We start from the raw sequence: 22,362 nt of genomic DNA on the forward strand, positions 1-22,362 counted from the left end.
GGTAGGAAAAGATAAAAACAGTTAAGATTTCATGTTATAACTAAACAAAATCAAAATTTACGCAGATAACCTATTTCCTTCTTCGTAAGCGACATTGACGGCTTACTCACGCAATTACCGTGCGAGGAAATGTAGAAAGCTTCCATCTCTTCTGCTCTTCTGCTTGTGTTGCACTGGGGGCTCTGAAGGTGAGGCCGTTAACTGTGTTGCGGTTGTGAACTACTGCCACCGTGTACCATCCCCCGTCGTGAGAAGCGGAGGCGTGCACGTAGTATACACCTGTTTTGTTGCCATAATGTCGGGCTAGCGCTTCCGCTCGTGCCAGTCGCTGACCATTATGGTCTTCGTGTGACATGTTTGCTGGAAGAGGCCGCACGTAAAGGGCGTGTCTCCGCAGTTCTGGGATCTGAAACCTGTCTTCCATGGGAGGGGTGTGTTGGATATGGAGTCGAGCAAGAAGGCGGCGACCCGACTCCGTTAGCGACAAGCGCGTGTACTGGTTTGCAAAGTGCGCCTCCCGGAGCTCCCGGAAAGTATTCACCACCCCAAGAGCTATAAGTCGGCTGTTTGAAGTAGTGATGGGAAGGTCAAGGGCACGCTAAATAATTTAGCGAAGGATGACCACAAGCGCATCCTCCTCTTGTTTTCGTAGGCGGAGATAAGGAGTCGAGTAGAGAATTCGACTGGTTACAAAGGCGTTTCCCAGCCGCAAGGCATCCTTACTTGGTAACCCCGCGTTTGTTGGACACCCAGCGGACCATGCGGCCCACCTGGTCCCCCGCCTAACGGAGTTTGGCCATGTAGTGTGGTTGTGTTTGGCCAATGTAGTGTCTGGCCGTCTGTGTTTGTGGATGTAGAGTCCGAGTACCCGTATCTCATCACTTAGCGTATGGGACCACTCTAAAGAGAAAGAGATATTTTAATTGTGCACTTTTGTGAGGGGCGGAGGTGCACAAATTCCGATTTTTGAGGGGAACATTGAAGATCGCAGCGGCGGCGTAGCGGTCTACTATCGTCGCCGCTCTTTGCAGGCTGGTTTCAATGTCTCCTGTGCTGCCCTGTTTGGCCCATAGGGTGATGTCATTGGCGTACAGGGCGTGCTGCACGCCGGCGACACCACCCAGCTGGGCCGGCAGGTGCATCATAGCCAGATTGAAGAACAGCGGGGAAAGTACCGCGCCTTGAAAGCTTCCCCGCCTGCCGAATAGGTAAGGAGCATGCTCTATTTTGGATGCGGATGCAGGATTGACGATCCATTAAAAATTAGCATATGTATCGGGATGTGTTGAGACCACACTTGATCTGGCTTAGGTTAGTGAGTATGATCTCGTGTGTTACATTGTCAGATGCCCCTTTAAGATCCAAGGCGAATACTACGCGGTCATTATGGGGGCATTCGAGAGGGTCAAGGACTTCCCGATTGAGTTGCAGGAGGACACCCTGTGCGGATCTGTGTGGGCAGAATCCGAACATGGTGCTTGCAAAGACATGTTTGTGTTCAAGATATGCAGAGAACCGATCCTGCATCATTGTCCCCATTAGTTTGCCCACACAGGAGGTGAGAGAGATGGGGCGGAGGTTATCTGTGTGAATTGGTTTTCCTGCTTTAGTAATAAAAGCTACCAGTCGACTGGCAGGAGGGTGTCTCCGCGCTAAATTGCATTGATGTAGTCGAGGAGGGACTGGTATGCTAAGTCGGGCAGGTAGGTAGGTAGGTAGGAAAGACTTTTATTGCTCTAGAAAGGTGCTAGTAGCAGACGAGAAAGAACAGGTCCATCTTCCTTCTTCTCACAGGGTCGGTGACCCTATTCCAGGGCTCCGCTGAGCTTCGCTGCTCGTTGGGCGTGCTGTATCAGACCTTGTTGGCAACCCAGATCGCCGCTGGAGAGCCGGCTCTTCCACTGTTCTGCACTCGGGTCTTTCGAAAGCTGTCGTCCTTACCGTATTCCCACGTGATGTGGTACAACGAGGTTTGCAGCCACACCACGGGCAAGTGTCCCGATATTGGGTCGGGTAAATCTTGCTAAGGATATGCAGGTTTGGGAATGTTCCTGTCTGCAATCTTCGCCAATAGACTGCCTCTAGTTGATTTAGATCAGGATGAGGCGGCGGATAGCGGATCCGTACCTCCTTGTAGTAGTTGAGAATGTCTGAGTACGTAGGGCCGACTCGGTCGGGTAGATCGTCCGATTGGGAGAAAGCTCGGCTCTTATACCCTCGAGCTACCTCGTCGGCGCGTTCGTTCCCCGCTATATCGGTGTGTCCTGGCACCCAGTAAATGCTGTGTGACTTTTGGTGGGGTCGCGCTCTGGAGGAGCCGGAGCGCGGCGCGACCTATGCGGCCGTTCATGTAGTTACGGCACGCTTCTCTCGAATCTGTAAGGATGGTAAGGGACATGTTGCTTCCATAACCGGCTACCGCCGCTAGAGCTACGGCCAGCTCCTCCCCTTCGGTTACCGTGCAATCCCTCACTGACGCGCTAGCTAATTTCTTTAGGTTGGAATCAATAACTACCGCCACTGTGCTGTTATGTGAGCTTCCTGTATACGGAGCTGCGTCCGTGTATACCATTGTGGATTTTGTAGCTAGATTTTGTTGTACATACCTCGCCCGGGCTGCCCTACGGGCCGCATGCAAGTTGGAGTCCATGTTCCGGGGAAGGGAGCGAACTTTTATCGTCTGGCGAATTGCGTCCGGTATGCTCGCAGTACGATTCTCGATTTCCGCAGTTCCGCCTAGCCCCAGTCGCCTATGAAGCGAGCGCCCGGTAGGAGTCTGCTGGAGCCTGGCTAACTGCGTGACTAGTTGGGCTTCTTTGATCTCTTCAAAGGTGTTGTGAATTTCAAGAGCCAGTAGTTTTGCGTTAGAGGTGTTCATTGGTAGATGCAGGGCTATCTTGTAAGCTTTGCGGAGTATGGTATCTGCACTACCCACTTCTCCTTTGTTGAGGTTGAAATACGGGAGGGCGTAACCCACGCGACTGACCACCAGGCTCTGAACCAGGCGCAGGGTATCCCCCTCTCACATGCCGCTCCGCTTCTGCGGCACGCGCGTGATCATTCTGGCGACCTGAGTGGTCGACTGCTTGAGAAGGGCGAGCTTATGGCCGCATCGCTGGTTGCTCTGCAGCCACATTCCCAAGACACGTATCTTGTCTCGTTCGGGAATTACCCAACAAACACAAAACCTCCTCAATATCTCCCAAAAATGACCCATCGGGACATCTGGAATCTCCCCAGGAGGCGCTCATTTTTCCCGAATACATCTAAAAAACGTCCCCACAACTAGCAATGTCCAAAAAGTTGTGCACCCCATGGAAAGCCCCAAGAGGTTAATGCTCGATTTCTCGGCTCTGGTTCAATAAAATTATTCCTCCTTTTTCATACAGCCTGCAGGCATCCAAGCGCACATATGTGCAAAATTTCAGGCGCATACTTAAGTTACAGGTGGTGTAATACACCTTTCCACTTGTGTGAATGCGTGCTGGCTCGGCCGTTCTGCACTTATCCGTTTACGTGAAATGTCCTAGCATTTTACACACAAAGGAAATATGAATTCAGAAAGTCACCCGATTTGGCCCATATAAGAGCAAATAGCAGCGCCATACAGAAGTAATATCAGTTTACTAGCTGTGCTCTTAGCACGAATTGCATCCTGTCGTCCATATCGGCTACCGCACCATACGCCACCACAATCAAATTGCAGTCATGTTTCAGTCAAAGAAAAGCAATACAGACCGAATTGAAAGTCCGTGTCGAACAAAACTTGCGCGTAACGGCGCAAATCTCAATGAATACAAACAGCAGACGCAAACGTATGCACCATTTAATACACAGTGTACATAGCACTACGGCACCATGCATATAATGATGGCCACTTTTTTCTCCAGCACTGAGAAATCTGCGAAATGAAGCAAGTAAAACAGAATATAGGCTGAAAGTTGATGCACCTTAAACGAGCAATCTAAGGGCTACAAAAGCAGATGTGCACACGCAAAAGCAAACGTATGTAAAGAGCAACATGCGTGACAAAAGAAAAGACGAGATGGGCGTACGCTGCAGGCACGCAGTTTCAGGTCACATATTTACTTCAAGTTTAAACCCCCCTCACGCTTAGAGACTCGGAGCAAGCTTCAGCGCCGTATTATCAAAACAGAAATAAATATTAGTTCTACTAGGCGAAAATAAAAAAAGTGCGAAAAGGGCCTAATAAATAAAATAAATAAATAAAATAAACCAACATACCTTGACAACGTTGCCTACGGAAACGCAGGGATGAAACAGAAGGCTGCAACAGCTTTAACCATGAATTAAACGCAGCTTTCTGTCCTGCGCCTTCTCACAGCACAGCAAACGCTCAAACATATGCGTTACACCCCCGTAACGATCCTGGGAGCTTTATTTTCTTGTGACTAAGCGTCACAAGTAGTCGCACGTCACGCGGTGGCCCGCGACCTTGATGTAGTTGGGTACGGGTGACTCTGGTTTCATTTCAATCCGCACGTAGCGGGTCCCGGTGGTGACAGTGGGACGCGATCCCATGACGCCGCGACTAATGTGCAGCACCTTGCCGAAAGGGGAGAGAGCCTTGGCAAGGGCGTCACTGGGTACACGTGCGGGCAGAAAAAGAACAGTCACCTGGGTCACTTGCGGGCTCAGGGGAACGATGGCGACGCGTTCCTTGCCGATGGTGATGCAGGAAGCTTCAACGATTTTAGCCATGGCGGCTTCACTTTTCACAGTGACTTGGTAGTTGCGTCCACCGAAGTGCTGGACGCAGTACACTTCCTCCAATCCAACAACGGAGGCTGTCGCATCGACGACATCCTCCGGAGTAGCCCCCTCAGGGACGACAACATCAAAGGCCAGAGCCTTTGTAGGTGGCTGGCTCACCATAATGAGGCGCCCGCCAGCCGCAGGACACCTTAACAAAACAGTACGTCGAAAGGTCACACACCGGCCACCGACGCAAGCCGGCGGCCGGAACACACACCGAAGCGTCCACCAGCTACCGATGCAACCGTTCGAACGCTATGTGGCTACTTGCACACATCATGCAGAACAGCATGCAGTATGAACAGCATGCAGCTTGACGGTCCGGCAGCCGTTGCGGATGGTGCCCCGGCTCTTGAAAACGGGCTCCAACACTGCCCGCACCTTGCCGTACGCGCTCAGGGCCTGAGCGAGGGCGTCGTCCGAGACGGTGGGTGGCAGCCGAAACACCGTAACATAAACCACTGGCGACGCCATCTGCGCCAGCGGTACAGATTTTCCAGCGACGAGGAGGCTCCCCGCCGCTACCATTTTAGACGCCTGAGCCATGGAGCTCACGGCACATAGGAACTTTGTTCCGCCGAGGTGCTGCAGGTACTGCAGCCCCCCGACACCGACGACCGCCTCGATGGAATCAATTAAGTCGTCTGCCGGAACAGGCTCCGGCACTTGGAAATAGAAGCATTGCGCCTTCGTGGGGCGCACTTCGGGGGGCGGGAGGGCCATGTTGCGGAGCCCTGGACACCACGGCAGCAGGCCTGGCGCCGGGGCAGGAGCAGCAGGTCCTCCGAGGTCGCGGAGGGTGGGCGGGATGCGGGCGGGCCGCCCGCCGGGACCGAAGCCTACGCAGAAAGCTGTCGCGAGCGGTGCAGCAGCGCGACACGTCCGCTCAGCCAAAAGGCCGAGACGCGCAGGAATCAAAGTCCTAACGAATCACATTTCAAATTAATCCTGGCATCCCAGTGAGACTCACTGCGATTGCAGCCGGTTAATCTCATGCCAGAATGTCACGTTCTGATGGAGGACGCAACAGAGGACACTAGATCACATGCAAATCTCCTTTCATTATCGAAAGGGTTTTTAAATCCATTTAGTTCAAACACAAAAAATACTTTTCACTGCATTTTTTGCGCCAAATTTTAATATGGAACACAATATAAAAAAATTGAAGCAACGAACACAGCCGATTCCGAACTCCCAGTTCTGTCGGGCATAATATTAAGGCAGCGACAAATGTATTTATAAAAAAAAAAAACGTGGGACGCTTAAGCTTTACCATTAGGAGTGGATCGCGACAGCGTGTTGCAGCTCTGTCAGAGAGTCCAGGGAAGGTCATTGCCCGTTCAGCGCGACGCCTTGCCCGTTGAAAACAGCCCTGAACGCGACGCATTTTTGAGGAAAGGAAATGCGCAGTAATTGTCTCACACCTCGGTGGGCACCCGAACCGCACCTCAAAAAAGGGGAAAGTTAGTGAAAGAAGGAAGAGAGAAAGAGGTGCCGCAATTAACGAAATGAAAATTGGATTTGAGGAATGGAACTGATGCAGCAACTGTCACATATATCACATATGGACTCCGATTGTAGGTCCCTGGTTCGAATTCTTGCCGCAAGCTAGGCTCTAACTTAAATGATAAGTTTATGGTGCACGAAACGCTGAATCTTATGACACATCCGATACGTTCTGCGGCAAACGGTTGGCATGATGTGGTTTTTATTGCGAAAGCAATACTACTCCAAAGAAGGCCTTTCACGTACCGGCGGCCACTTGGCACGTTTGACCTTTAGAATGACCCCTGACGTCATACCATGAACTGGTGGGCGAGTTGGTCTGACATATCTTAGTGAAGCAGCGCAACGGCACAAGGCCAAGGGAAGAAGAGGACAAACACAGCGCTGTGTTTGTCCTCTTCTTCCCTTGGCCTTGTGCCGTTGCGCTGCTTCACTGAGATATGTCATACCATGCCTAGTGACGTCACAGCGTGACGTCATACCAGGAGCGAGAGACGGGCTACCAACTCGGCTCGTCGGGTAACGGCGGCCGCTTGGCATGGCGCACCGCGCTCTTCCCACTAGAGGCGCTGCATATGCAGGAGTTGACAGCCGTGCCGTGCGGACGTGCGTTTTGGTGCTCTTCGGATCACGCGTGGAGACCGAGACCGGACAGACTGCGAGAGCGACTGCGTAAAATAGATGAGTACTTTCCTTTAATAGTTTTAAAAGTGCGTTTACTTTTTCAGGCTGTTAGGGGAAGTGCAGGTTAAGGAATAGAATTTAGGTCAGTGACCTAATTTCGGCCGGGACTATTTGACCGGCAGTTGTCTCAGTGTTTTTTTGTGAGTTAACTTTTAGAGAGATAGCTTTTTTTTCCAAGTGATTGATCGGCATTTGCGGTAGCCAGAATTTTATTTTAATTTTGCACGTGTTTTCAAGTGTTTTTGTCTTGAGCGTGTAGATATCTGGGCATTTGGTGCAAGCAATAATCGAGTGTTGCTACGATGGTTAAGCTACTGAAGGTTAGATGTATGGAGTGTGAGGAATCGGTGAATTTAAAAGAAACGCGGTTCGATTCAGTGGAGGAGGCCGAAGGCGCAGATTTTATGTGCAAATTCTGCGTATTAGGTGCACGCCTGGACAGGGCTCAACAGGCGAACAGCGAACTAGTGCTAAGGATGGATGCTCTAGAAACAGAGTTACAGATAGAGAGGGCAGAGAAGCGTAAGCTTCAAGAGCAGCTTTGTCAGTTGGAGTCAAAAACGGCTGACACCGCCATTGGAAGCCACAATGGCGGGCATTCCAGCGCCACCCACGTGGATGGGGCTTGCACTGGCATGGACAGCGAGAGGCCAGAAGGTCAGACATGTTCAGGCAGGAACAGCTACGCACAGGTGGCAGCTGGGAATTCGAGAGGCGGTACTGAGAAGGGGTCCGAGCTATTTCCAAGAAATGAGGTCACAGTCGCTAATAAGAGGCAGCAAGATCCGGAAGTTAGGAGGGAGTGGCAGAGTACCCTAGTGCTTATCGCTGGTGACTCAAATATGGGGCGCTGCAAAAGAGCTATTCTGAACCTGGTGAAGGGTGATAGGCGGGTAGCAGTCGGGGTGTTTCCAGGAAAGACAATGGACGATGTTCTGAGAGCGACTAAAAGTGAACTTTCCGAGAAGGCTGCAAGGCGTAACTTGGTAGTGGTAGCTGCGGGGCTAAATGATGTCCTGAATGGTAACGCCGCACAAGTAGGGAAAACATTAGCTGAGGGAGTTGACGGTATAAGGGCGATAGCACAGCAAGCGCAGATCGTGGTGTGTAAAGTGCCGGAGGTACAAGGAAGGAATGTAGAGGTTGCTAAAGACGTTGTGAATCTTAATCGCGAGATAAGGCAGTTAGGCCTCGAGAAAGGCTTTGAGGTGGTAGAAATAAACAAGGAAGTGCACAGAGCAGGCTCGGGCAGAGACTTTGGACGAGATGGCATCCATTTCAGTGGAAGGGTAGGAGAAGAGATAGGCAGGCGCCTGGCAGGCCGAGCGGTAGCTTTTTTAGGGGGTCCACGGTGGCTCAGGGCGTAGGGGTAGGTAGGATTAATGTAAATGTAACAATGGCGGCTGATCCCAACAAAATGGCCACTAGGAGGCCCAGAAAGAAAACTACGAAAAAGAAATTTAACGCCAGGATTAGTTACATAAACATGCAAGGGGGTAGAAAGAGAGCGAAATGGCTAGAAATAGAACAGCAGTTAAAGGACGAAGCAGTAGGTGTATACGGTCTATGCGAGACACATCTGAGGGATTTAGAAGATCCACCTTTCATCGATGGCTATCTCTGGGAAGGGTGCAACAGAACAACAACGGAGAAGAAGGGAGCAGGAGTAGGTATGCTGATACATCAAGGAACAAATTGGCAAAGAATAAAATCAACTTGCAAAGAACGTGTCTGGGTATCAGGTACAATTGCTGGCAAAAGGACATGGCTAGGGGTAGTTTATTTAGGAACCGGGGACAAATGCAGGCAAGAAAACAAGGATCTAGTTAAGTGCCTCAATGACGATATAAAGCAGATTGGAGACGGTGTCGATATTATTTTGCTTGGAGACATGAACGGCCACATCGAGGATCTGGATGGATACACAGATTGTAACGGGAAGTTAATGCTAGACTTGTGTGAGCGGCACAACTTAGTTATTGTCAATAGAGAAACTAAATGTGAGGGACAAATCACGTGGGAATCCCGTAACACGCAAACAACCATTGACTACTGTCTAATGTCGCAGGGCATCTATAGCAAGCTCGCAATAATGGAAATAGACGAAGAGGGGAAGGACAGCCTAGGAAGTGATCACAAACGTATTAGTCTACAGTTGGGAGCCCTAGTCAAAAGAGAAATGCAACGAAGTCCAAAAGACAACGCAAAATTAAATGATGAACAAATAGCGCTAATATCAGCCGATATAGCAGAAGTAATTGAGAAACGCCACATGGAAAATTGGGATTATAATCAGTTGGAACTGCTCATCGCTACAAAAATGAAACAAGTGAAAGGAGTTAACCGCTGGAGAGGAAAGAGGAAGCCACGAAGCTGGTGGAATATGGAAATTAAGGAGGCCATCGAACAACAACGGGCGGCTTCAAGGGAACACAGAGAAGCAAAGAAGCCGCAGTTATCTGTAGAGGAAATAGGAAAAAAATGGGAATCTTATCGACAAAAGAAACAGCAAGTTCAGGTCCTAGTCCAGGCTAAAATAAAGCAGTCCTCTGATAAATGGCTGGCTGAAGTTCGCGAGGCAAATAAAGGGGGGCCAAGAAAATTCTGGAACCATATAAGCTGGTTGGGAAAAACAAATCAAAGAAAGCAGGAACAGATTATAGATGCTGAGGGAAAATGTTTAGAGGGAGACGATGCTGTGGACTACATTACGTCATTTATAGCTGCATCTTTTAGCAACGCCAATGGGGTAATCTCCCCAAGTGAGGCGGCAACACAGGACAGCACAAAAGAGAACAGCTTAGAACTGACTAGTCTTAACTGGGAAAAGGCGGAAGCGAATATTCCTAAAACCACATCCGCAGGGATAGACGAAATTCCAATTAAGCTGATTAATGAACTTGGCCCAAGAAGCAAGGGCGCGCTGATAAAAGCATTGGAGGCAGTCATAACAAATCAGCAAATTCCGCACAGCTGGAGACAGAGTAAAATGAATTTGATTTATAAAGGGAAAGGAGATAAGATGAACATAAAATCCTTCCGTCCGATTACGATAACATCTGTTATGTACAGGCTGGCAATGCAGGCGGTGAAATTAAAAATGCAGTCATGGGTAGAAGGGAATAGGATACTCGGAGAACTTCAGAATGGGTTCAGAAGGGGTAGGCGGTTAGATGATAGCCTGTTCGTGCTTACCCAATGCATAGAAATAGCTAAGGCGGAAAATAGACCTCTGTTTTTAGGCTTTATGGACATAAGCGGTGCATACGATAACGTGAACAGGGAACTCCTGTGGAGCATATTGAAAGATTTAGGTATTAGTGATGAGGTAATTGATTTTCTACAGGAAATCTACCGAGATAATGAAGTTGAAATTACATGGGAAGGGAAAAAAAGTACCACAACTGTGGGGGTGCACAAAGGATTAAGGCAAGGTTGTCCTCTATCACCGCTGCTGTTCATGCTTTACGTGATAAATATGGAAAGAAGGCTAGAAGAAAGTAATCTGGGTTATAATCTATCGTACAGATTAGGCGGAAATGTAGTTGAGCAGTGACTCCCGGGTTTAATGTATGCGGACGATATTGTACTGTTAGCAGATAGCCAGGAAGATTTGCAAACTTTGGTTAATTGCTGTGGAGACGAAGGAGACGCTCTAGGATTCAGTTCTACCGCAACTAAATCAGGTGTGATGATTTTTAACGATACAACTGATCAGGTGCTCACAATACAAGGCCACGAAATACCCAAAGTGGCCGAATACAAATACCTCGGGATATGGCTAAACGAAGGGCAGATATACACGGAAAAGCATGAACAGGCTCTTAGGGCAAAAGGACGAAGAGACGCCGGGATAATGAAACATAGGGCATTATGGGGGTACAACAAATATGAAGTACTAAGAGGTATTTGGAAAGGAATAATGGTGCCGGGACTTACTTTCGGCAATGCGGTTCTGTGCTTAAGGGCAGAAGTTCAGTCGAGATTAGACGTAAATCAGAGAGCTGTTGGAAGATTAGCACTAGGTGCCCACGGTAAAACCACAAACGAGGCAGTACAAGGGGATATGGGCTGGGCATCGTTCGAGGCACGGGAAGCTAAGAGTAAAATAATATATGAAGAACGCCTGAGGAAATTGGACGATAACAGATGGGCAGCTAAGGTATTTAAATATTTATACAGAAAGAACGTTGACTCACAGTGGCGGAAAAGAACTAGAAAACTAACCAGTGAGTATGCCGGTCATGAGAACGGAGAAAGAAAGAGCATTAAACGACAGGTTAAAAACGCGGAAGTTAAAAATTGGATGAATTCAATGGAAAAGAAACATAGTGTAGATCTATATCGATTCTGGAAAAGGCAGATCAGGAAAGAATTTTTCTATGATAACTCAATAGGCAGTGCCCTACTTTTTGAAGCTAAATCAGGGTGTCTTAGAACGCGCAGCTACAAAAAGAAATTTAACGAAGAAGATGACACATGTGCAGTGTGTGGTAGATCTGTGGAAACAATTGAACACCTCATAATCAAGTGTGATGGTATCCATCCGGATGTCGATGCAGGCACAGTCACTCTTTCTGAGGCCCTAGGGTTTAAAGAAAGCAATGGTTATGTAAATAAATCTGCAGTGGAAGTCAGCAAAAAGCGATTGGAGGATTGGTGGCTGAAAAGCAGAGATGTGGCATAAGGTTAGAATTGTAGGAAACCGTAGGCAAAGGTGATGGAGAATCTTAATGAGAATTGCCAACACAGTAAACAAAAAAAAAATAATAAAGAAAAGCTGAGCATGGTGGCAATTGCCACCACCCCGTTTCAAAGGGGGCGCTCCTATCCATCCATCCATCCATCCATCCATCCAAAACACCTGCTTTCGCAACCTACCAGGCTTAACCAAAGCTAAGCCCCCCCCCCCCCCTCATTTTTTTTTCGGACGCGCGGTGCTCACAACTACTACGACGCCAACCGCTTTTCGACCGAATGTTTGGTTGATTGTTTTCCTTTTGAAGCGAAAAGCTTCACTACGAGGGTCGGAGCCGAGCGTTGCGTATGCCGTGACACCGAATGGCGAGTTCTGCGCATGCGCGAAACCGAGTGACGTCACGCGCGGCGCAGGTGGCCGCAGGCGTCGCCGCCGCCTGACCTTTCGGCGCAGCCGCGCGTTGGCTCGATTCACAGTTGGCACGATTCCAGTGCAAGGCCGGACACCGCGAGCATGAACGGACACCGCGAGCATAAGCCATTACAGGCTTTCGATTTGAATTATAGAAGTGTGTGATGAGAGGCTAGTTGGTTAGACATTCTGAAGACATAAAACTACGCAGGAGACAGGACACAGAAAAGATGCAGACAGGATGCAGACAGGACTACGCTCGTCCTGTCTGCATCTTTTCTGTGTCCTGTCCCCTGCGTAGTTTTATGTCTTCAGAATTTCGCTTTGAAATTGGCTGCGTTTTAACTCTGGTTAAACCTGGAGTGATGCGATAGCTACAGCTGGCCGAAGGGAAATTGCTGAGTCGAATTGCAAAGTCATTTCGCCGCTGTGTATCACTGAGCGTTCCTTTTTCATATCCGTCCCTGGACGTGGATTCACAGTTAATGCGTAATTCCTTTCCTAAAATTAATTTTCTTCATTACAGCTCTCCTTTGTTTCCTCTTTCACTCCCACTTCCTCCCTTCCTCTACAAACAGATGACGGGTGTCCATCGAGATATGCGATACAGTTACTGTGCAATTTCCTTTCGGTTTGGTTTGGTTTGTGGGGTTTAACGTCCCAAAGCGACTAAGGCTATGAGAGACGCCGTAGTGGAGGGCTCCGGAAATTTCGACCACCTGGGGTTCTTTAACGTGCACTGACATCGCACAGTACACGGGCCTCGAATTTCTCCTCCAAAGAAATTCCACCGCCGCGGCCGGGATCGAACCCGCGTCTTTCGGGACAGCAGCCGAGCACCATAGCCACTGAGCCACCGCGGCGGCCAATTTCCTCAATTAGAATTTTCATTTTCTTCATTACGGCCGGAGCCCTTCACTACGGCGTCCCTCATAACCTTAGTCGCTTTGGGACGTTAACCTCATAAACCAACCAACCAACCAACCTTTCTTCTTTCCCTTCCACTTCTTCCCTTCCTGTATAGTGCGGTTCGGGTGTCCACCGCGGCGCTTCCCAGGCAACTGGTCAAAATCGGTGCGAACTAATGGAGACTATGGTGCGGGATCGGTACATATCTTGAACACAAACATGTCTTTGCGAGCACCATGTTCGGATTCCGCCCACACAGATCCGCACAGGATGTCCTCCTGCAACTCAATCGGGAAGTCCTTGACCCCCTCGAATGCCCCCATAATGACCGGGTAGTACTCGCCTTGGATCTTAAAGGGGCATTTGACAATGTAACACATGAGATCATACTCACTAACCTAAGTCACACCGACTGCGGCCTCAACACATTCCGATACATAAGCCAATTTTTAATGGATCGTCAATCCTACATTCGAATTCAAGATAGAGAGCATGGTCCTTGCCTAGCCGGCACGCGGGGAACCCCCAAGGCGCGGTACTTTCCCCGCTGCTCTTCAATCTGGCCATGATGCACCTGCCGGCCCAGCTGGGTGGTGTCGCCGGCGTGCAGCACGCCCTGTACGCCAATGACCACCCTATGGGCCAAACAGGGCAGCACAGGAGACATTGAAACCAGCCTGCAAAGAGCGGCGACGATAGTAGACCGCTGCGCCCGCCGCTGCGATCTTCAATGTTCCCCTCAAAAATCGGAATTTGTGCACCTCCGCCCCTCACAAAAGTGCACAACTAAAATATCTCTTTCTCTTGAGAGTGGTCCCATACGCGAAAGTGTTGAGATACGGGTACTCTGACTCTACATCCACAAACACAGGCGGCCAGACACTACATTGGCCAAACTCCGTAAGGTGGGGGACCAGATGGGCCGCATGGGCCGCCGGGTTTCCAACAAACGCGGAGGGTTACGAAGTAAGGATGCCTTGCGGCTGGCAACCGCCTTCGTAACTAGTCAAATTCTCTATTCGACTCCTTATCTCCACCTACGGAAACAAGAGGAGGACGCCCTTGAGGTCATCCTTCGCAAAATTGTTAAACGTGCCCTTGCCCTCCCCATCACTACTTCAAATAGCCGGCTTATGGCATTTGGGGTGGTGAATAGTTTCCAGGAACTCCGGGAGGCGCACCTTACAAATCAGTACACGCGGTTGTCGCTAACGGAGTCGGGTCGCCGCCTTCTTGCTTGACTCCATATCCAACACACTCCTCCAATGGAAGACAGGTTTCACATCCCGGAACTGTGGAGACGTGCCCTCCACGTGCGGCCTCTTCCAGCAAACATGTCACATGAAGACCATAATGGTCGGCGCCTGGCACGAGCGGAAGCGCTAGCCCGATATTATGGCAACACAACAGGTGTATACTACGTGGACGCCTCCGGCCCTCACCACGGGGGATGGTACACGGCCGCGGTAGTTCACAACAGCAACACAGTTAACGGCCTCACTTTCAGAGCCCGCAGTGCAACACAAGCAGAAGAGTTCGTGATTGCTCTCGCGGCCTCACATTCCAATTCAAAATACATAATCACCGACTCGCGAGTGGCCTGTCGGAACGTCGAACAAGGCTGCACTCCCTTCCTAGCCTATTGAATATGCCAAAATTGCATACGGGATACGGACCCCGCACACCGTTACCTCATATGGGCCCCTGCTCATCAGGGGTTGGCAGGAAACGAGGCAGCAGACGCAGCCGCCCACGCGCTCTCTGACCGAGCTGTTTTCTCCTCCCCACCTGATCAGGAACCCCATTTTAATCCGGTCTTTACGTTCAAAAATATCGCAACCTACTATCAAGATAGCCATCGCCTTTACCCTAGCCCATGTAAAGGCCTCAAGAAGGCGGATGAGCGGCTCCTTCCCCGCCTCTTCACCAATACATTACTGTGCCCGGCAGCCCTAAAACATGTCGACCCCTCCTTTAGCGGCAACTGCCTGCACTGTAGTGCGGTGTCTTCGGACACCTATCACATGGTGTGGGCCTGCCCCTCCAACCCGGCCATTCCCCCATCCCCAACCCAACCCGGGAGGACTGGGAGGCGACCCTGCTCGGCTGCCACGACTTACAGGCCCAAGAAGCCTTAGTCAGGTGCGCCCGGGCGGCGGACTCCACCTAGTGTTTGGTGGACTCCACGTAGTGTTTCGATCAGCCCTTACGTGCTGATCCAAACACCTCCTGTCCGTTCTGAATAAATGTTTTCACCACCACCACCAGGGTGGAGGTGCAACCTCGGCAAAAGTGCGAGCATGCTGAAGAGGTGAAGCGGTTGGCGTAGCTACAGTAGTGTACTAAACTTGGACCCCTAAGCTTCGCCTTGAAGAGTGGAAAACGATAGTGTGTTGCAGCGCTGCCAGGCAGTGCACAGAACACCACCACTCGTTTTTCGTGGCGCCTTGCTCGTTGGACAGATCGCTCGGAGTCTCTAGGAGGCCTCTTAAAACAGCCCGAAGAGAGCACAAACGGGCTGCAGCCCTGACTTGGCCGCTATGCGTATCCGTTGCGATTGTGATTTTATGGGCTAACAGGGGTCGGAAGGAGAGATTGAGCCTGCCTGCAGCAAACGGCGGAGGTTGTGGACGCCTACGGCGGCCGCTGCGGCCTTTTATGCTCCCCGGCCAATTATGAATTTGTGCACATTCGCCTCTCGCCGAAGTGCGCTACCAAAATCGAAATTTACCTGTAGCGAGCGGACCCATTCCAGAACACGATGGGATCAGAGTACTGGGTCTCTTTGTTAATAAACACCGCCGAGTCGACACAACACTGTGCAAACTGCGTAAGGTGGGGGACCAGGTGGGCCGAATGGTCTGCTGGGTTTCCAATAACCGGGGGGGGGGGGGGTTACGGTACAAACACTCCTTGCAGCGTGCGCACGCGTGCGTATCTAGCCGAGTCTTGTGCTCGGCTCCTTACCTTCACCTTCGCAGGTTTGAAGAGAACACCCTCGAGGTAATTTATATGAATCTTCGCGAGGGAGACCACGGACAAGGGAACAGCCACCCGTCAAGAAAGGCACGTCGTCATCAAAGTCCCTCTCCGGTTCCGGCTCCTCGAGCAGAAAGCGATCCAACTCGAGGCCACGAGACGCAGCTAAGGGCCGAGAGCGCCAGGAAGGGCAAGAACGCCCGTACAACTGGAACACAAAGAAACAGACGTCCTCGGGGCACCCTCCCGGTTCCAGGGCCAATCCCAGCTACCCATGAGCCGGGCTACGGACACCGAGGTGAGCTAGGCAGAATGGCCTCTCCTCCCCAATTGCTCGCCCTCCTCAAAGAAAGACAACGTTATAGAGTCACTCCGGCAAGAAAACAAACAATTACAGGCAATGGTGACGACACTCACCACACGCCTCAACGCCATAGAGCAGAACATGCGCATTAACACAAACCCGAATCCACCACCGAATTCTGAGCCTCAAAACGCACCCGCAACACAACCCTTGCTCGGGGAGATATACCAAGAATCATTCAAGAACTAAGACCATTCAGATAAGAGTTCCGAGCCTACCAACAATGCGTAGAACACCAAACTGCTGAAACGCGCGAGAGCATTGCAAACACCAAACACTACATGGAAACTGCAATTTCAGGCATCCGCGAGGAACTGTAAGAAAAATATAAAAATATCGGCTCACTTGACCAGCGATCTCGGACGATCGCTCAGAGAGTGAGCAAACATATCAGCTGATTCAAGAGTAACGCTGTGCAGTGGAACTGCCGGGGATTTAAAGGTACCCTGGAATGATTTCTACAATCATATTGCCACCTGGTGGTTTCACGTGGTTTCAGAAAGACAAAGTCTTTCTGACGAACCCCTGACGCGTCTTACACGTGATGACATCCCATTCGTCTGGTCTACCGAGCAGGAAGATGCATTTACCGAGCTGCGCCAACGCCTTCACAACCCACCTGTTCTTGCGCACTTTGATGAGGATGCCGCCACCGAAATTCACACTGACGCCAGCAACGTCGGTCTAGGTGCTGTCCTCGTCCAGTACCAGCACGGCGTAGAAAGGGTGATCGCTTATGCCAGCCGTACCTTTTCAATTTCAATTTCAATTTCAATTTATTTTTGAATTTCTTTTACAGGAAATACAAACACTTTTTGGACCCATAGCCAGCGGCTAGTTCGGGTCCAAGTACACGAAACACGTAAAAGCAAATTCAAAAACGGCGGACATATACAGAAAAGCGTAAGCGTTGTACAAGATTAAAAGCAAAGCAGTCTAAATAACACTGGTAGATAACATTCGGCGCGGCAAAAGAAAGAAAATAGCTTTGAAAACATGACATGCAAAAAGAACTTTCGGACATCAAGTGTTAGTAAAAACTATCGTGTTACATACAAAGTACATAATAACAGAAAACTGTGACAAAAAAAGAATTTCAGGTTAAATCAATTATTTCAATTAATTCTAGGGCGGAAGCAAACTATTCGACTTCTGAAAAGGAATGTCTAGCGGTCGTTTGGGCAACTATCAAATTTCGACCATACCTCTACGGCCGTGCATTTAAAATTGTCACAGACCATCATTCGTTGTGTTGGATGGCCAGTCTTCGAGACCCATCAAGACGCCTTGCACGATAGATCCTCCGTATGCAGGAATTTGATTACTCCATCGTTTATAAGTCAGGAAGGAAACATGAAGATGCTGACACTCTGTCACGTGCACCCGCGGAGTTGGCGCATGATAGTGAGGACGACGACAGCTATTTTCTTGGCACCATGAATTCCTCTGATTTAAAGGCCCGGCAACGTACCGATAAAGACCTAAAACCCGTGATCGATCGTTTGGAGGGCCAGGATTCTACAATTCCCCGACAATTCTCCAAAAACCTGTGCTCCTTCTGTATACGCGACAGAATCCTCTACAAGAAAAGCGCAAGGAACAGCGACCGACCCTATGGTCTGGTCATCCCTGCAGATCTCCGCGACGAAATTCTTCTTGCTTGCCATGACGAACCCTCCTCTGGTCACCTGGGATTTGCACGCCCTCTCGCCAGAGTAGGTCAGGCGTACTACTGGCCCAAACTTGCTGCCACCGTTCATCGGTATGTTAGAGGTTGCCGCGAATGCCAGCGACGCAAGATCCCACCATTCAAGCCAGCGGGTTTTCTGCAGCCCATCCCAGCACCACTGGCCCCATTCGACCAAATAGGTAAGGACTTCCTCGGTCCTTTTCCTCTATCGTCAGTTGGTAATAAGTGGATTATCGTGGCCAGGGACTATCTGACACGTTACGCAGAAACCATTGCGGTACCACGTGCAACCTCCCCTGAGGTGGCGCAGTTCTTCATGAACCAGATTGTTCTACGCCATGGAGCCCCTTCATTCGTAACCACTGATCGTGGCAAGGCATTTACAGTTCGGCTTCTTGATGGAGTTTTCCAACTATGGAATGCATATTGCAACCGCGCAAAAACGACGCAGGACAAGAAAGGAAAGCACAGGACAAGACGCTGAACTTCAGTTGAAGTTCCGCGTCTTGTCCTGTGCTTTCCTTTCTTGTCCTGCGTCGTTTTTGCGCGGTTGCAATATGCATTCCATTGTCAACCACCAAGTAGCCCGCCTTCACTTGTTACATGTGCTACTTTCCAACTAAGCCAGACATCTCACCGAAAGACTACTGCCTACCATCCCCAGTCTAATGGTCTTACTGAGCGCTTAAACAAATCACTCGCAGACATGCTTGCCATTACGTCGACGCGCGGCATAAAAATTGGGATGCAATCCTACCTTATTTCACATTTGCATACAATACGACATCCAAGAGACCACTCGATTCACTCCGTTTCGTCTAGTCTACGGACGAGATGTGCGGACCATGCTTGACGCCATGCTGCCATGCGTGGCTGACGACCAGGTGCTTGCACCTGACGCAGAGGATTTCACGACCTATGCCGAAGAAGCACGCCAACTCGCCCGTACCCACATTACGAAACAACAGGTAACAGATGCACGCCGATACAGTGACCGCCACCGCTACGTATCGTACCAGCCCGGTGACCAAGTCTGGGTGTGGACACCTGTCCGCCACCCAGGCTTGTCGGAAAAACTTCTCAACCGTTACTTTGGACCCTACAGGGTGCTGCACCAAATATCAGATGTGAATTATGAAGTTGTTCCAGACAGAGCTGTGCCTGTTCTAGTCGACAACACCCATCTGACGTTGTGCATGTACTTCGCATGAAGCCGTACTACACCCGCTGAACGCAGCGCTCCACATCTGAAACATTCCCTGTGATCATGTGCATTTCTTTTTTTTTTTAAGAGGGGGAGTAATGCCACCTGGTGGTTTCACGTGGCGTCAGAAAGACAAAGAAGGTAGAGACGCGCGCGCTCTCCGAGTGTGCTTTTCCATTGAGAGCAGCCGTTGACTCTGTGCCCGCTTGCCTTTTACCTTGTGTGGTGCTCGCTACTTCCGTGACAATATTTTATTGCAAGAACTCTGTGGAGGTGGTCTCTGCGACTATTCTAGTCCGATTCAGAAAGCTGCGCGTGGAACCAGGAATTTACAAACAATTTTTACAAACACGTCCGCAGAGGTAAGAATCCAGCGCATTTCTTGAAAGTAACGTAGTTCTTCCGGTGGAGAAGGAAATCTGTCCGCTCACAGTCTTTGCGCCTGCCTTTGCGAATTTCCTAGCTCCGCCGACGAGTCGCTGCTGTCGTCACTGTCGTCGTCCTGTCGGTCTTGGCATGTATTGATAAGGCTCGACGCCCATTTCAGTGGTGGCTGCACGCAGCCGCGCTTCGAGCTCCGAATCCATGCCCTTCGAGCAGCTGGAGCAGGGGACACATGTGCGAAAACTTGGCCGGCGCGCCGCACCGATCGTCGCTTGCGAACTGCCGCCCCACAGCAAGCAGGGACACACGGAGCGGTAAGCATCGCTGCACCGCTCTACCCAAGCTCCGCCCACAAAAGGCGTCGGACTTCGCTGCCGTGCAGTAGTACCTCAGCGCTGCTTGGGACGGTGTACAAATATCACAAGAAAAAATGAGATCTCCCTGCTATCAGAAAGTCTGCCAGCTATACTTGAGCAGCGACAAAGCATGCCTGCTTCTGTTGGGAGCTTTCGGCAACGGTACCGCTCGCGGGCTCTCCGAGCGACGAGCTCTGCTGCTGCCTGGCTGCCGTGGTCGTCGCTAGCAGCGGCCGGCGCTACGGAAGTCGCCTGCGCTATAATAAAACGCCTATTCTACACATCGCTTTACTGTCAGCAGCATCATCTCACAATAAAATAATAGTATGGTCAATTTCCGCGACGCTTTCAGCAGCGGAGCTAGCGGGCGCCAGGCGAGCCGGACCCCAATGTCGGGCCAGCGGCGAGGCGGTTGTGGCAAGAAATTTGCTCGTATCACAGTTGTTACCTTTACCAGTAGCTCAGTGTTGGTCAGCGATCCTCAAAAATGACACATTTTTCCCATTTCCTATCCCAGGGTTAATTATTTACGTCAAGAACACTCTCTGGACCTTTTTTTATGACGCCGGTAGACGTGATCCTGGCTGGCCGGCCGGCCGGCCGGCATGCTCCGTACTTGACGTTCGCACAATACAAAACAGCCATGGTGCCAGAGAGGACGCTTCCTAGATTCGAGCAACGACAACATGCCTGCCCAATAGTGGATCTTTTGGCAACGACCCCTACTGCGGCAACGCCGGGCGACGAACTGCGCGCTGGTCCCAGGCTGCCCTAGTCGTCGCTAGGCTTAACTGGTTTCGCATCGAAGCCGCATCTGACGGCGCTTCGGAAGACGCCTGCGCTATATTGAAAGGCCTACTTTTCACATCGCTTTACTCCGGACTCGTCCCACGATAAAAGATATGTTTGATTTCCACGACGCCTTCAGCAACGGAGCTAGCAGACGGAAGGCGAACCGCACCAAGTAGCAGCAGCACCAAAGCGGCTATGGAATGAAATTTGCTTGTATTGCAGTCATCGCTCTTACCAGCAACTCGATATTGGCCAACAATCGTCAGAAATTATGCATTTTTGACATGCATCTATCCCAGGGCTTGCTATGAACGTGAACAAACATCACTAGAGCGTTTTTCAGTCGCCGGCGGCAGGCATCAAGGCTGGCAGGCCGGCCCGGCGTGGCTCGGCCCCGAGCGCCCTGAGGTGCGTGCTGAACGTCATCACGACGCTGCTGCTCTCCGCGTTCGCATTGGCTCCCGCTTCCCGTCGTTGCGTTTGCCGCGCGCGGCTCGTCGTTGACATCTAGCAAGTTGGACGCAGGCGACGAGCTGCGATTGGACGTTGCGACGCCGTTCGCAACAGCGCGCCGCAGTGAATCGCACTCACCTTTCGCACGTGTCCCCAGACAGGAGGCTATGCGATAGCAGCTGAACGACGAAACTCACGCGCGGGAATATGGCTGCGACCACAGGAAGTAAACAAGCCGAGCGCCATTGCTTGACGTATTCATGGGCGGAGCATCGCCCCGTCTTTTCTTTCCTTTTTTTTTCGGAGCGAGCCTCGCGTGTGGGAGTTGAGGGTAGTAGGTGGGGGAGAGGAGGAACATCATTTTTAATCAGCGATATCTTCGGTGTTGATGAAACTCGCTTAATAATTTTTGCGGTGCGGTGACAAGTGATGGAATACCGATCTCTCGTGCGCTCTTGCTAACCTTAGCAAATAGTTTTTCAGGGTCCCTTTAAGCTGAAGCAAGCGGCCCTTAGCCTCTACATCTCGCAAGAAAAAGAGCACCCGGCAGCCATACTGGTACGGGAACCACTTGCGACTGGATTAAAACTCATGAGCTACAGAGCGCACCAACACGACCAATTCTCTGTCATACTAGTTAACAAATCATACACAGCCGTAATGCACGAACAGATACTCGACGACATAACACAAGGCTACATCACCCTCTTGCCGGTACGGAGAGGCGAGGAAGGCATTCCTACATTCAACCTCTACAGCCCACCTAAGGACCGACACCCCAGGCTAGGCCATCTTGTTAAAAGGTTCCTGGCGCTGGCGGGCAAGGCTCCCTGTGTGATTGGGGGGGGGGGGGGGGGCTTCAATGCTTCGCACTCTGTGTGGGGTACGCTGACGATCATAAGGAACCTTGCGTTACCAGTCAGACTGGGCAATAGTTTCTCCCGGGATACCTGCCCAGGACTTACAATTGTGAAAAAACGCAGGTAATCCGAATTGGAGCATTGCGGACCAGCACCTTGGTAGGGACCACTATATCCTCACCTCCACCCTCACTGCAGGCAGATACAAAAAAAAAAGATCGGAACTGCGCGACTCAGGGACTCGCACAAATGGAGGCAATCTTGCCCCTCTTCGAGCAGTCCCATCGCGGACATA

General features: G+C 50.6%; 1 protein-coding gene across 1 annotated transcript; it reads right to left on the reverse strand.

Moving 5' to 3' along the window:
* Positions 1-4,889: 4,889 nt before the first annotated feature.
* LOC149345904 (uncharacterized) lies at positions 4,890-5,607 on the reverse strand. Its single transcript, XM_089585311.1, has one exon. The coding sequence runs from the start codon at positions 5,497-5,499 to the stop codon at positions 5,053-5,055; it is 447 nt and encodes a 148-aa protein (XP_089441437.1). The 5' UTR covers positions 5,500-5,607; the 3' UTR covers positions 4,890-5,052.
* Between the last annotated feature and the right edge of the window lie 16,755 nt (positions 5,608-22,362).

This window comes from Amblyomma mixtum, chromosome 4 (genome assembly GCF_055824585.1).
Source record: "Amblyomma mixtum isolate Tamu chromosome 4, ASM5582458v1, whole genome shotgun sequence".
In the NCBI taxonomy this organism is placed as follows: domain Eukaryota; kingdom Metazoa; phylum Arthropoda; class Arachnida; order Ixodida; family Ixodidae; genus Amblyomma; species Amblyomma mixtum.